The sequence below is a fragment of the Hylobates moloch genome, unplaced genomic scaffold (genome assembly GCF_009828535.3).
Source record: "Hylobates moloch isolate HMO894 unplaced genomic scaffold, HMol_V3 SCAFFOLD_3, whole genome shotgun sequence".
Classification (NCBI taxonomy): domain Eukaryota; kingdom Metazoa; phylum Chordata; class Mammalia; order Primates; family Hylobatidae; genus Hylobates; species Hylobates moloch.
Genome location: NW_026652278.1, coordinates 23,223,485 through 23,239,470, shown reverse-complemented (window position 1 = coordinate 23,239,470; position 15,986 = coordinate 23,223,485). Strand labels below are relative to the sequence as shown.

At 35.0% G+C, this 15,986-nt stretch overlaps 1 protein-coding gene across 4 annotated transcripts in view; it reads left to right on the top strand.

Annotated features, from left to right (window-relative positions):
• Positions 1-15,986, top strand: part of MXI1 (MAX interactor 1, dimerization protein) — a 78,590-nt gene that overhangs the window by 22,655 nt on the left and 39,949 nt on the right. For all 4 annotated transcript variants that reach the window (XM_032178094.2, XM_032178102.2, XM_058436029.1 and 1 more), the window contains exon 3: positions 14,068-14,097. In XM_032178094.2, coding sequence (XP_032033985.1) covers positions 14,068-14,097 — 30 coding nt within the window. The remainder of the gene's footprint in view (positions 1-14,067; positions 14,098-15,986) is intronic.

Genomic DNA, 15,986 nt, shown 5'->3' with positions numbered 1-15,986 from the left:
ACCAGACCTGGGTTCTGTCATGCTGCAAGTATTTAAGCCTTTCCTATTTTCTAGAAATTAGGTATATAATTTCAGTACATTTCCCATCCCTTACTATGTTCATCTGTAACATGAGATGTGTTAGAGTCTCACCAAGGTCCCTTGTTCTCCTGAACTTCTGTGACTCTGATTTATTGACAGTTTTAGAGATTGGTTACTGTATTAGTAATTTAGTATGTCTCCCATCATTGCAGATGTGACATTTTTAGGAACTCAAGGATTATAGAGGCATAAATAAGATGCACATTCCTAAGTTTTATCAATTATGTTACCGGTCATTAATAAGAAACTCTTAGTCATCTGTTGACTTACACTTTGCTCAGCTTGGGGTTTGGGCTAAGTGATGTTTCTCTTTCATGCTAGTGTTTCTGTTAGGATTCTAATATTATGTGTGGGACCACAGTGCTAATTACTGTGTTTTAGCATAGCATGTCGGAAAATTTGTAAAACTGCAAGCATGCCATATTGTTCTGATAGTGCCCAAAGGAGAATATGTGTACATTAGACCACCTAAAACAGAAGAAGGTACTTTTTTATGGGAATATAAGTAGCAAGAAAGAGAGAGAGAGAGAGAGAAATAAATAGATTTTAGAATATATTATCTCAAGATCCACCAATGTGTGGGGTTTGGGCTGGGGCTTATGAGAGAGAACTAGTATGTTAAAATGAAACACTGGAAATTATTTCCCCTTTGCCACTTATTTAAAATGCCTGCTTCATGGAAGTAAGGAGAACTGAGGTAGAAATTCCAATACTGGGGTATTTGGACAATAGTGTTGGTCCATTTGAAAGAGGACACTGTAGGCTTCTTCTTAAGTTTACTGTTGGATTTTTAATGAGATTTTATTATACTGGTTACATAAAGCAGAAAGTTAGAAGACTTACAGAAATTTCCATGTGTTCATCATCTGAAACAAGGAAAGGAATAGAGTTCATAAGTATATATGTCTTATTTTTTCCTGATCAAAAAGCTACTAGTGTGGAAGTAGCTGTTACTACTGTACATCTTGAACACTGATGTATGTTGTAAAATGACATTTGTTTCTCTGACATCGTAGCATCTTTAAGATATAATGGTGATTATTTTACCCCTGATATTCTCAGGTAATATATGATATGCCTGATAAAATGTTACTTTAGGCAGGGTGCAGTGGCTCATGCCTGTAATTCCAGCACTTTGGGAGGCTGAGATAGGTGGATCACCTGAGGTCAGGAGTTCGAGACCAGCCTGGCCAACATGATGAAACCCTGTCTGTACTAAAAATACAAAAATTAGCCGGGCATGGTGGTGTGTGCCTGTAATCTCTACTACTTGGGAGGCTGAGATAGGATAATTGCTCATACTTGGGATTACAAGTGTGAGCCACCACGCCCGGCCTAAGTTTTTGTATTTTTAGTAGAGACAGGGTTTCACTTTGTTAGCCAGCATGGTCTCAATCTCCTGACCTCATGATACACCCGGCTTGGCCTCCCAGAGTGCTGGGATTACAGGTGTGAGCCACCGCACCTGGCCAGTTCTTATGAATTATATTGGTCAGCCTTCTTTCGATTCCTTCAGTGCATGTTTTCTTCTACCTCAAGATCTTTGCATACTTTCTGTTCCCTGCGGGGAATCATTTTCCTTTCCCTTCCCCTTTGTTATCTCTGTTGAATAACACACTTCCTTCAGCTCAATATGTTCCTCAGGAATGTTTCCTCATCTGCCGTAATAGATCAGGTCTTCACATACTTCATGGCACCCCTATTTTTCCTTCATAGTGTTCATCACATTTGTAGAAATACAGTTATCCAGTTGTTTCTTAAATTTGTGTCCTATTCACTGGATTAAAAACCCTGTGAGGCGGGCAGGGATTGAGTCTCTTCTGCTTAAACATTTATCCCTAGTACTTATCACAGTGCCCCGTACATAGTATGTGTTTCTTAAAGAATGAAAGGTTTTCAAACTCCAAGCAGAGTGTCTTAAATTGAGTTTCTTTTTTGTGCTGAGTACCATATTAGACTGGAAGGAAGGGTGATAGAACCCCTGCTTTGGCAAACTCTAATTACTTTGTGTTCCAAGGGATGTTAGTGATACATTTGGGAAAACAGTATGTAGTATTTAAAGAATAAAAATCTCTAAACTGTCAATTCTTTTAAACAAGTAGTCTACAGAATGCCACACTTAATTTTGAAGAACATTCAGTGTCATCCTGTGTTGTGAAAATAAAATAATATCAAAACTTGCATATTGAAAGAACCAGAAGTCTGTCAAATATTGCCAATAAATATTCATATGAGCCTGTGACACAAACATAGTAATTGCATTGTTTTAAGGTAATCTGGGAAGTAGTAAATAGCCAATTTATGCTTTAATTTCAAGTAGATATATTCTCTTTAGTATCCTATGGATACTAAAGAATCTCATAAAAGCAGTATTTCAGTTCTACCTTCTAAGATTGAGGACACTAAAAAACAACTTTTCTGTTGCTTGTAAGGCTTTTGTTTAATTTTTCTTAAACTATAGAATAAAGAAATGCTTTAGTCTTATTTTAGATGAAATTATTGTATTGTCATTTTTTAGCTTTGCATCCTTTTCGGCTATCTTCATGGATTTTTAGTTTTTCTGGGGAGAGGGATGGTGGTGAGTTATTTTCCTAAGATAGTTACAAAGGATTTTTTCCAGTAGTAATTTGAGATGCTTTATCTTCTCTTTATTCTGCGTGAACCTATTTGTTCACAGAAGAATTGAATGAAGCCTTATTTTTATTTTTGTGTAATTTTTTTCTTCTATTCTGTGTTTTTCAAAATTTTTTATATTAAAAAATAATTTCTGGGTCTTTGTCCCATAGAAAACTCCCAAAGTTTCAGGACAAAAATGTAGATTAGTAATAGCAGTTAAACTCTTAATGATGTTGTTATTATTCTGAAGTATTTTCTGCATTTTGAATGATTAACACATCCAGTGAAATGTGTTTTCTGATAGTCTGTCTTCTACCAAAATTGACTTAAATGAAAAACTCCCAAGAATTACTTATATGTCTTATACTAAAAAAACTCAGGCTTTCCTTTAAATGCTTCCTTGAAGTGTAAGTTTGCTATTGCTGGGTTTCTTAAGGTTATATTCCTCTATGGAAGTGTTGAAGGAAACTTGTATGATCATGCCTTGTAAGTCAGTAGGACAGCTGTTTCTGTTCCTAGTGGATGAAAGGCATTTTTGTCAAAATATTGAATATATGATGTAGAAGATCACAAAATGTAGAAAGGGAGTTCTTCATTACAATTCTCTGATTTATGAAGACAAAATATTATCACTCATTTTATGATTAAAGCACATGTGGCTTAGAGATAGTGATTGCTTAAGCCTTTCAGCTGTAGACGATGGTTGACTTTATTGTCAAGCTGGATTTTAAGCAATATATGCATCGTTGTAATCAGGCAGTACTGTTGACTGGAAGAAAGCTTTCTCTTCTAGATTTCTCTTACAAATGAAAGAACATTGCCTCCTTTTGAATATAGCATGATTCTTTGTCATTTCTTCAGTAAGGACAGTTTTCTAGATACTAATCTAATCAAAGAGGTTTGATGGTATGCTTTGACAGAGTGTATTTCCAGGTCCCATTTTTAGTGTGATTTTATAGTGCTGATGAAATATAAACATGCATTTTTTGTTAGATTGTTTTTTCATTTCGGCTTCCTATATTTTAAAACACAGTCAATGGTACCATAATTAACAGCATTACCCATAATATCAAGCCTATTTTTTTAAAGTTGCTCCTAACTTTTATATTATTATTAATATACTCAGCTCCTCCCCATAGATGCAGGTGTTCTATATCTATGGTACCACTCATTTTACCCCCAACAATTATTTACTGAATGTTTATTTCATGCCTGACTCTTTCTTAAAATGATTACCTTTGGAAGTCAGATGAGTTAGGAAATTGCTGATATTTTCTGTACTTTTAAAGGTTTTTTAGAATATTGCTCTGTAATAGAATTTGTTGTTAACAAATGAAGTAATCTAGATAATTAGTGGTTTATCTTAATGTCTTTTTTAACTTTGAGAATATGTTTAAGAGCAATTATTTTAACCTTCAAAATTCTCTGTAGTTTCTAGTGTTGCTCCCTTACCTAAGAAGTATTATTTTACAAATAATATTTAACTTTAGAATGTATAAGATGCTTCTTAATTTCTGCTGCTACCAGGTGAACTAGTTATTTGAAATTCTTAACATTTTGCGAAAGTAATATATGTATATAGTTTAAAAAGTTAATTAATACTAAATAGCTTATAAAGGAAAATAACATCCTCATGCCCCACCTCTCTCCATCCAATTTCTGCTTCCTAGAGACTACCACTTCCGATAATTTCGCAGCTTCTTCTGTTGTTTGCTTTCATATTTCTAAATGAGAAGCTTTTCTGGCTATAGAAGATGAGAATTTGACTGTCATACTCTTTGACTAACAGCAGATTAATATGCCAGAAATGAAGATTTTTAAAAAGTACATGAGAGCAAATATTCTCCAACGGAATGATGTTTCCAAATTACACACTTTGTAGTACTGTTTATTATTAATCACCTACAGAAAAACATTGATATTTTACTCTCATCTCTGAGTACTTTATGGTAAATTATTGCCTCAGTTTCATGACGAGGTTTATTAGTTTAAAAAAATAAGCTCGGCCGGGCACAGTGGCTTACACCTGTAATCCCAGCACTTTGGGAGGCTGAGGCCGGCAGATCATGAGGTCAGGAGATTGAGACCATCCTGGCTGACATGGTGAAACCCAGTCTCTACTAAAAATACAAAAAAATTAGCCAGGCGTGGTGGCGGGTGCCTGTAGTCCCAGCTACTAGGGAGGCTGAGGCAGGAGAATGGAGTGAACCCAAGAGGCGGAGCTTGCAGTGAGCCGAGATTTCGCCACTGCACTCCAGCCTGGGCGACAGAGCAAGACTCTGTCTCAGATAAATAAATAAATAAATAAGCGCTATTGGCCGGGTATGGTGGCTTACGCCCGTATTCCCAACACTTTTGAGAGGACGAGGCAGGCGGATCATGAGGTCAGGAGTTCGAGACCAGCCTGACCAAAATGGTGAAGCCCATCTCTACTAAAACACAAAAATTAGCCAGGCATGGTGGCACATGCCGGCAATCCCAGCTATTTGGGAGGCTGAAGCAGGAGAATCACTTGAACCCGGATAGTGGAGTCTACAGTGAGTTGAGGTCATGCTACTGCACTCCAGCCTGGGCAGCAGAGTGAGACTCCATCTCAAAAAATTTTTTTTTCTCTATTTTCTTCTAGCAGTTTATAATATTAGGTTTTACATTTAGATTTAAAATTCATTTAGAGTTAATTTTTGTAGAGGGTGTGAAGTAAAGGTTGAAGTTCATTTTTTTTTTTTTTTTTTTTTTTTGCAAATGGACATCCAGTTGTTCCAGCATCATTTGTTGAAAAGACTATACTTTATTCATTAAATGGCCTTGGCACCTTTGTAAAAATCAGTTGACCACAGACTTGTGAGCCTTATTTCTGAATTTTCTGTTCTGATCCTTTGATCTAAATATTCATCCTTATTCTAATGCCTTAATTATTATAGTTTTTCAAAAAGTTATGAAATCAGGTAATGAATGTATTCTAACTTGGTTCTTCTTTTTCAAAAGTTCCTTTGGCTATTCTAGGTCTTTTTCATTTTTATTTTAATTATTTTTTTGAGACAGGGTTTCACTCTTTCACCCAGGCTGGAGTGCAGTGGCATGATCATGGCCCACCTCAGCTTTAACCTTCTCGGGCTCAGGTGATTCTCCCATCGCAGCCTCCTGAGTGAGGAGCTGGGACTACAGGTGTGCGCTCCCACACTCCGCTAAGTTTTATATTTTTTTTAGAGATAGGCTTTCACCATGTTGCCCAGGCTGGTCTTGAACTCCTGGGCTCATGCAATCCTCCCACCTGTACCTTCCAAAGTGTTGGGATTACAGGCGTGAGCCACTGCACATGGCCTGCATTTTTACATAAATTTTAGAATCAGTTTTTCAATTTCTACAACAGAGCCTGCTGGAATTTTTACTGGGATTGCACTGGATCTATAAATTAATTTGGGGAAACCCAACATGTCTTAACTATTGAATCTTCTAATTCATTAACATGAATTAATAGACATGGTATGTCTATTATTTAGATGTTTTCAAATTTTAGTATTTTTTAGGTTTTCAGAGTATGGGTCATACACATACTTTATTAAATTTTTCCTTAAGTATTCTTTGATGCTATTTTAAATAGCAGTTAAATTTGGCATTTTGGTTTTGTGAACTGACTTCGCTAAACTTAATTGTTAATAGTCTGTACATTCCTTAGGATTTTCTAAATAGACAGTGGTGTTGTTTGCAAGTAAAGACATTTTTATTTCTTCCATTTCCTTCTGTGTATTTCCTTTTCTTGTTTTATTTCACTGACTAGAACCTGTAGTACAGTGCTAGATAGAAGTGATGAGAGTGGACATTCTTGCCCTGTTCCTGATCTTATGAAAAAATGCATTCTTTGACCATTGAGTGTGACTATAGTTTTTCTTAGATGCCTTTTAGGTTGAGTGAATTCCTTTCTTCCCTTATTTGCTATGAGTTTTTATCATGAATAGATGGTAAATTTTATTAAATGCTTTTTCTACATCTATTGAGGTGATACTGTCATTTTCTTTTTTACTCTGTTAATATGGAGGATTACATTGATGGATTTTTGAGTCTTAAACCTACATTCCTGAAATAAATCCTACTTATTCATGTTGTATTTTGTACTGTTGCAGTACTGATACTAATAACGCAGAGCTAAAACAAACTTCACAGGTTTAAGGATTTAGTCCCCAACATGTCTGCCCTCGCTACAGATGCCAGCCATAAGTGTAGGAGTCCTCAGGCCACTCTCACATCTGACCAACTGGCTGCAAATTCAGAGGTTCCTACAGCCCCTTCAGGTTTGATAATTTGCTGGAACTACTTATAACTCAGGAAAGTGCTATACTTTGTCTGTTTTTAGAGACAGGGTCTCAACTGTCACCCAGAGTAGGGTGCAGTGGTGAGATCAAAGCTCACTGCAACCTCAAACTCCTGGGCTCAAGGCAGTCCTTCTGCCTCACCCTCTCAAGTAGCTAAGAGTACAGGCATGCACAATGATGTCCAGCTGCTATGCTTATAATTGCAAGTTTTATTATAAATGATACAGATCAGGACCAGCCAAATGCAGAGACACAGAGAGTGAGGTCTGGGAGGAACCTGACCACAGAGCTTCTGTGCTTTTTCCATGGAATCAGGATGCATTACCCTCCTGGCACATTTATGTGTTTACCAACCATGAAACTCACCCAAGTTTCAGGTTCCAGAGTTTTTATTGGGATATTATTACATAAGCATGATTGATTGAATCATTGGTTATATGGTTGCGAGTTCCCAGTACTTCTCTCCCCTGTGTTGGGCCAGAGTCAGTGACTCAAAGCCCCAACCCTCTAATCACATGGTTGGTCTTTCTGACGTGACCAGCCCCTATCCTGAGTTATCTCTCCTTGGCATAAACTCAGGTGTGGTCCAAAGACCCACCATGAATAATGAAGACACTCCTAATTACTCAGAAAATTTCAAGGTTTTAGAAGCTCTGTCCCAGGAACTAGGGTACTTTCTGTATATTAATTGGGTTCAATTTGGCAATATTTTGTTAGAAGTTTTGTGTCTGTGTTCATGAGAGATGTCTTTGTTTTGTTTGTTTTCTATGTAATTTGTCAGGTTTTGGTATCAGGCTAATACTGGTCTCATAAAATGATTTGGAAAGTGTTCCCTCTCTATTTTTTCAAAGATTTTATGTAGGATTGGTTTTATTTATTCCTTAAATGCCTGGTAAAATTTGCTAATGAAGAACTTACAGGCCTGGAGTTTTCTTTGTGGGAAGGTTTTTTTTTTTAAATTATGATTTTAATCTCTTTAATAGATGAAAGGCAATTCAGAGTTTCTGTTTCTTCTTGAGTCAGTTTTGATCATTTGTATCTTTCAAGAAATTTGTTCATATCATCTAAGTTATCAAATTTAGATGATGTGGACAATTATTGGCATAAAGTTGTTAATAATAATCTCTTATTCTTTTAATGTATGATGTGTGTAGAATCTGTAATGATGCACACTCTTGATACTGTTCTTGTATCGTAATTTTTGTCTTTTATTCTTCTTCAGCCTTAGAGGTAGTTTATCAATGTATTGATTTTTTAAAGTCAGCTTTCAATTTTACTGATATTCACTATTTCTCATTTTCTATGTCTTTCATTCCTGTCCTTAGTTTTTATTATATTTCTCTACTTCAGTTTCTCAATGTTAGCAGTCTTGACATTTGGGGTCAGATAATTCTGTTTTGTGCATCATAGGATGTTTAGCAGCATCCCTAGCATCTCCTCACAAAATGCCAGTAGCCTCCTCCTGGTTGTGATAACCAGAATATCTCCAGACATTGTCAGATGTCTTGGTGGGCAAAATTGCTTACAGTTGAGAACCATTGCTCAACTTCTTTCAGTTTAATTTGTTCCTTTTTCTACTTTCTTAAGGTGGAATCTTGAATCATTGATTTTGGACACTACCCTCCCAACAGAAGGATTTAAAGCTAAACAGTTGTGTTTAAGGACTGCTTTAGCTACATTCAACAACTTTTGATATGTTGTGTCATTAAGTTCAGAATATTTTCTAATTTCTCTGCAATTTGTTCTTTGAGCTGTGATTTATGTTCCAAATATTGGGATTTTTCTAATTAGCTTACTGTTGCTGATTTCTAATTAAATTTCATTGTGATTGGAGAACTTTGTATGATTTCAGTACGTTTAGATTTGTTAAAAATCATCCTTTACAAAGCACATTTCTTTGAGATATTTATGTAGTATGCCAAAATATTTGTCAAGGACTTACATTAGGGTGTTTGCTATATTTGAAGTAAGAATTGATTTTTAAAGAATTCAGTTTGTATGCTATTAAAGAAATTTTTTCCTGTTTACCAAAGTAAAATGTGCATACAAAAAAGCATACAAATCCTGTGTACAGCTCAATGAATTTTTACAAAAGCAAAGAAATACTACAAATCTTAGAAGCCCCCTCCTGACTTTTCCAGTCACTGTTACCCCTTCCACAAGGTAACTGCAATTCCAACTTTTTTTTTTAATTCCAACTTTTTATGCCATAATTTAGTTTTGCCAGTTTTGAACTTTATGTGAATGGAGTTATGTAGTGTGTACTTTTTGTGTGTGTTTGGCTTTTTTCATTCAAAATTATGTTGAAATTGTGTAGATTAATCCATGTTATTGCACAATAGTTGTAGTTAGTTTATTCTCATTGCTGTGTAATATTACATTGTGTGAATATTTCACTATTTATCCATTCTACTATTGATGAATGTTTCCAGTTTGGGGCCAGTATGAATAGTTCTATACAAGCATTCTTTTGTATGTCCTTTGGTGAACATGTAAACATATATTGGCTTGGTATATGCCTGTAAGTGGAAATACTTAGTCATAAAGTATACATATATCCAGCTTTGATATGTAAGTTTTAAGGAAAAAGGTCATTGATTATAGTTATTGTTGTGCATCGTGTTTAGATACTTGCTGTTTGTGGGCTTAGTTATTGTGGTTGGTTTTGTCATTGTTAAGAAAGAAGCAATACATTTCTTATGAGGCATTTTTTCTAAAAGTTTATAGTATTCAAATTTTACTGTTTTTAATGGTTTTTAAAAATGAGATGTACTTTTTGATGGAAACACGCACAAAACTACCATCTTAAAAGAACAGTAATAATAAATAGAAGTTTTACTGTTTCACTAATCCCAGTATATTTTCAATCTCAACTCCTTTGGTATATCCTTGAGAGATACCTGCTCTATTATAGCTAAAATTTTCTGTTTTTCTTGCGCTCTACGTATATGTGTAAGAATTGTAAGCTTTAGGATACCAGTTAGAATTTAGCTTCGTAGAATGTGCTCTTTTCATTGTGTGGAGGGCAACATCTGTGAGGCACTTTAGGATTAGAAAATAAGTTAAATGAAAATGTTAACAAAGTAGGGGTTGGCTCATTAATTCAGCAAAATTAGAGGTCTTTTTTTTTTTGCTAGAAGAGAGTATTGAAATTCTGGAGTGGGGATTTTTATTTTCTTTCCACGATGGTACTACTCTTGAGCCAAACTGTACCATTTCGTATAGTTTCAATTCTATGGTTCATTTCTTTGACTGCCCCCAAACTACACCCTAAATAACCACAAGTTTATGTATTGGAGCTGTGTTGTAGTCAATGAAAAGTCACATATCTGGTTAAGGTAGTCACATTTCATAGATAATGACTCCCATTCGAATAGGGAATACATTAGGATGCCTCTCTTAAAGGGATGCTGTTTGTGAAAAAGATTACCTGTGATTCAATGATAAAATGATAGAAATGTCTTTTTCTCTGTCATTGGAAGTTGTTAAGCATTCAGGGTAAGGGTGTTTGAAAGGAAGATACAATTCATTAGTATTTGCTCTCAGAGGTGCATTTTATTGGGAGAAGAAAAGTGGGCTAATTAGATGAGTTAGTCAGAACATCTCAGGCTTACACAGGGAATTTATCATAATTGAATATTTCAGTGGAACATTATTGGAAGGACTTGGTTGGACACATAGCTCAGAGAAGCAAAGGGGTTGTTTCTGAATGTGCTAGTGTGTGATACATTTAATTACTTGTTTATTGCCTGTACTGTTTGGATTACTTTCTCTGTGTACATATAATTAGGCATCTCTCTCTGTAATATACTCCTAAACCTTGTACTGTCCTCATAGTTGACTAAATGATCAAGTAGCTTCAGTCACCTATCTTTTCTTTCAGTTTCTCTTTCCATCATTATGGTTGTTGTTTGCTTATTCTCAGTCTAATTCAAAGTGTTATTGAGAACCTATCAATTTGTTGTCCCATGTAGTATAGTTAATAACGTTTTGGGTAGCATAATTTTAGTCTTTTAAAAAAGTAATAAAAATACTAACAGTAGCTAGCATCTATTAAATATTTATTAGGAGCTAGATGTTTTTACATGTTTCTCTAATTCTCACAGTAACCTGGCCAAGGCATGTGTAATACTCCAGTTTTACAGATGAGGAAACTGTAAACCAGAGAGGTTAAATAATTTGTCCCAAAGTTACACAGCTAGTGTGAGTGACAGAGTTAATATTTAGATTCAGGGATTTCTTTCTCTAACACCATGGGTCTTTATGATCTCTCTGTGTTGTTTGCTGGTTTTGCTTTGGACTTCACAACTCGACTTGTTTGCTTATCTTATCCCTTCCACTTGGAGTGGCATCTCCTTAACAGTTTCAGACTCTACTAGTAGCAAATGTACTTATCATTTAAGCCATAGACCAAATGCCACCCTCTTCTAAAGTTTTTCTTACGGTGCCACTTGGAAGTAAACTGTCTCTTTTGAGCTCCCACAATACTTTGTACCTTTTTTTGTATATTTATTTTGCCTTCAGTTATAATTATTACTAAACATAATTTACCTAATGGAGACTGTCTTTGATTTCCTGTAGTGTAAGACAGCCTTGAACACTGAAGGTACTCAGTATTTGTTGACTTGATATTACAGGTAAAAACCCATCAAAATAGGAGTAAACACTACTGATGCTTTTGTAAAAAAAATTGGAAGAACATGGCAACATGGTAATGATTTGTATATTTATGATCATTTTTGCTTCTCGTTATTTGAAAATCTTGCTAAATTTTGCTGGTGGTATAATTAAATGTGGCATGCATTTCCTGGTTTGGTGAAAAGGTTCATAATCTTAGCTATCATTTTCTTTAAAAAAAAAGATAATAAATGTCTGTTTGACAGGCAGGAAGAACCTGCTGTTTTAATTTTGTTCACAGCAGTGGGTCAGATTATGATCTTTTGGAGCTAGCTTTGATAATAGACTCAATATAATATTGGAATTCAACAATTGGTTATTGTTGAGTATATTATCTCTTGCACTGATGGCTGTCAGTGGGATTGCCAGACTGTTTAGAATAAGTTTATGGCTGTTTAGAATAAGTTTATGGCAAATAGTCTACTCTTCTCTAAATACAATGTTTCCATTTATTACTTACTGTAGTATTTTATATGTGTATTGTCTTTTTGTTTTGTTTTTAGTTTTCTTCTCAGAGAGAGGCAATTAAACCAAAATTTGCTCACCAGTGGGGGTGGGGAATCTTACTATTATTTATTCAAATCTTGAATTATATTTTTTCTTCTAAACCTCTTTAAATAGGCCTTTTCCCTCTTCTAACTTGACTGATTTACTTTAACATTTAATTCAAACAAAGATTAACAAAATTTTAAATAAACACTTTCATGGTGATAAAGGCACACTGTGGTTATAATTTATTGAATTTTGAGCTCCGAGTCTCTATTAAACTAGCATTTCTGACTATGCTTTTATAGTTTCTTCTATCTGAATTCTTGAAACATCCTAAGACTCTATTTACTTCCCTCAAAGGAGAAGTCCTTTTGTTAAGATAATATTTTTAAATGAATATCAGTCTTTTTCATTTCATGTCTCTTGGACTTGATGAAATTACTTGTGAAGCAAAAGGTGAATAGGAGACAGTAACTCAAAGAAGTCTTTTGGCCCTTGAGCTAAGACAGTGGGTAAAATTTACACAAAGTTATGAGACCAGCAAAAGCACTCTTAGGGTTTGAGAATCTGATTATTAAATATACATTGAAATAATCAGGTTAAAGCCATCAATATTCTTTAAGCATTTGACATTAGCCAGAATCTACAAAATGATTAAAGTTTTAGTTCTAGTGACAGAAATTTAATTTCTTCTTCATAAAATTGTTGTTGTTAATGTTAAGTTATTGCAAAAGTAACACATGTTAATTCTAGGGAACTAGTATAACAATTCTAATAGTAGCTAACTTTAGAGTTCATTATATTTTGCTATTTAGCCTAAACCTGTTAGTCCTTATAACAATCATATGAGGCAAATACTGTTATTTTTCCTATTTCATAGATGAGGAAACCGAGCACAGAGAAATGAAGGGACTTTACTGAGGCCATGCAGTATTTGGACTCAGGCAGTTTGGCCTTCGAGTCTGTGCCCTTAACCTCTATTCAGTATTGCTTCTCACTGAATGGTTAAGATTTGGGGATTGTTAAGATAGACCTGGATTTAAATCATGGCTGCCACTTTATACTCTTGGGATAGGAGTATATTTCTTGACTGCTCTGAGCTTCAGTATTCTTGTTTATAAAACAAAGGTTGTTTTAGGGTTAAAATAAGATATATTAACTGCTTATCCCACTGTTCCCGAGATGCTGTGCTTGTTCAATAGATGGTATCATTTAAAACAAATAATGAGAAACAAAATGAAAAAGTCACCAAAACTAAACAATAACCATTGCTAAAATTTCGAATTATCCAGTCTTGTAAAACATGTTTCTTGATTTTATTAATATATTTTTTCTTTATACTAATATATTTTTCTTTCATATATAACTTTTTCTTGTTTTCGTTTCACAAAATAAGGTGGGAAGACTTGGATTTGCCTGTATCACTCAGCAGTAAGGCAAGCCTTTTTCAGCTTCTATGCTAGCCAAAACTTTTTTTTCTCTGTTTCGAAGTGGGTAGATGGAGATAGAGGAGGACATGGAAGTACACCCACTTTTTTTTTCCTTTTTAAATAAAAACAGGATTATGTTTAAAATTTCTTATATAACATCTGCACATCAACAAAATCTAGGATGCTAGAAGTAGGGAGAACATGTGCTAGTATTACTTTTATTAAAATAACAATGAAACTCCAGTTTCAGAATATTTAGAGTTGTTAACTGAAAATACTATATTTGAATAAACAATCCTAATGAATGTAGACTAATTCCTCTCGATGAGTGAGCTTGTAGAAGTCTGACCATGTATTGCATTGTTAAATAAATTCACTGGATCTGTAGCATAGCAGTAACTAATCTGTCTTTCTATAGCTTTAGCAACAAAGCATGGCTAATGCTTTTTTTTTTTTTCTTTTAGATCTACACACAATGAGCTGGAAAAGAATCGGTGAGTCAGTGATGAGGTGCAGCTTTCACTTATGTTTAAAAGCAAGCTCACCATTTTACCTGTGAAAATAATGTAATAGTGCATATGTAGTTGTAATTTTACTTTTCAGATGTATAGCCTATTGTGAGTCTGATATATATGTATTTTCTCCAAGAAATGACTTAAATAGTAAGCTTATAGCAGCTAGAAGACGTAAATACATTTTTAAAGCTTATTCGAATTTGAGTTTTAGGTATAACCTTTATTTCTGTCTCTGAAAATGAGTTAATTGTTACAAGCTCGTGGTTTAAATGTAGTTTTGCTAAAGGGTAGGATTTCTAAAGAGTAGGTAATAAACATTACAAATTGGAGGGCATTGAATTTTTCTTTCTTTGTAATTTGTTCATTCATTCATTCATTTATTCATGCATTCAACAACTATTTATCAAACATGAGCTGTATGTCAGTGCCAGGCAGGCAGAATGCTTTATATAGGAAATACAAGAATATATACGATAGTTTTTGTCCTTAAGGAATTCAGAACTTTGTAAGGGAAAGACAGGTAATTAAAGTATTATATAATGTGGTAAGTATGGTAATGGAGAAGCAGAAGGTACTAGAGGGTACTGAAAGATATTTTGGAAGGTCACCCGAATCCTTTTTGAAGGGAGTCTTGGAAAGTTCTGCAGAGGATGGTGAGTGAGCAGTGTATACTGAGGAAACTGCAAAAGGTTCAGTATGACTATAAAAGATTGTAACATGAGGTAAAGCATGCCAGGTGTTGAAGAGTCTTGTCTACCATGCCGAAGAGTTTAGACTTCCTGAGACCCATAGGGAGCAGTTAAATAATTTTAAGGTGGGTTATCATATGATCAGCCTGTGTCTTGGAAATATCATTTTGGCTACAGTTTGAAGAATTGGTTGGTTGGGAGAAGGGATACCAGAGGCATAAAGATGCTTTTGAAGGCTATTGCAGTAATCTAGGTAAGAGATGATGGTGGCCATTGAGATAGAAGTAGACAATGTAAAGAGTATGGAATGGAGTCAATAGAAATTGGTGATTAGTTAGCTATGGATAGTTGAGTCTTAGATGGTATTACTGTTAATTGAGAAAAGAAATAGAAGAAGAGGACAAATTTGGAAGAGAACATAAGAATTTTAAGAGTAAAATACTTTCTTTTTGGTGTAGAGATTAGATTAATAGCAGCCAGACATGGTGGCTCATGCTTGTAATCCCAAAACTTTGGAAGGCCCAGGTGGGAGGATCGCTTGAAGCAAAGAGTTCGAGACCAGCCTGGGCAGCAAAGTGAGACGCCCTCCATCTCTACAAAAAAAATAAAAATAAATTAGCTGGTGTGGTGGCATGCAGTCCCAGCTACTCAGGAGGCTAAGACAAGAGGATCACTTGAGCCCAGGAGTTGAAGGTTGCAGTGAGCCATGATCATGCCACTGCACTCCAACCTGTGTGACAGAGAGTGAGACCCTGTCTTAAAAAAAATGAGAGAGATTAGATTAATAACAAACTGAAATCATATGTACCAGCTGTTTTTGACAAATAAGATCTCATGACCTTCAACTTTTTGTCCTCCCTTTAACAAAAAATAGATTGGCTAGCCCAACTGCCACATTGCAAGTAAGTTTAAATGTCAAATCCCCTTGAAAAGGCTTAGCATAGTCTTTCAGGCAGACTCAGTGGCTTTTACTACTTTGCACAATGCTGTGTTGTTGTCTCTTATTGTAAGGCTGAATAGGTAGCATTGTAATTATTTGTTCATATGTTCTTTCTGCCAAATGACTATGCCCCAAATGCAAAGATACTGTTTTGTTCAATTTTGTATCCTCAGTGCCTAGCATTTGAGGCATGTATAGGAGACAATGGCTCTAATATTGAGTGAAGGATAAAACTGGAG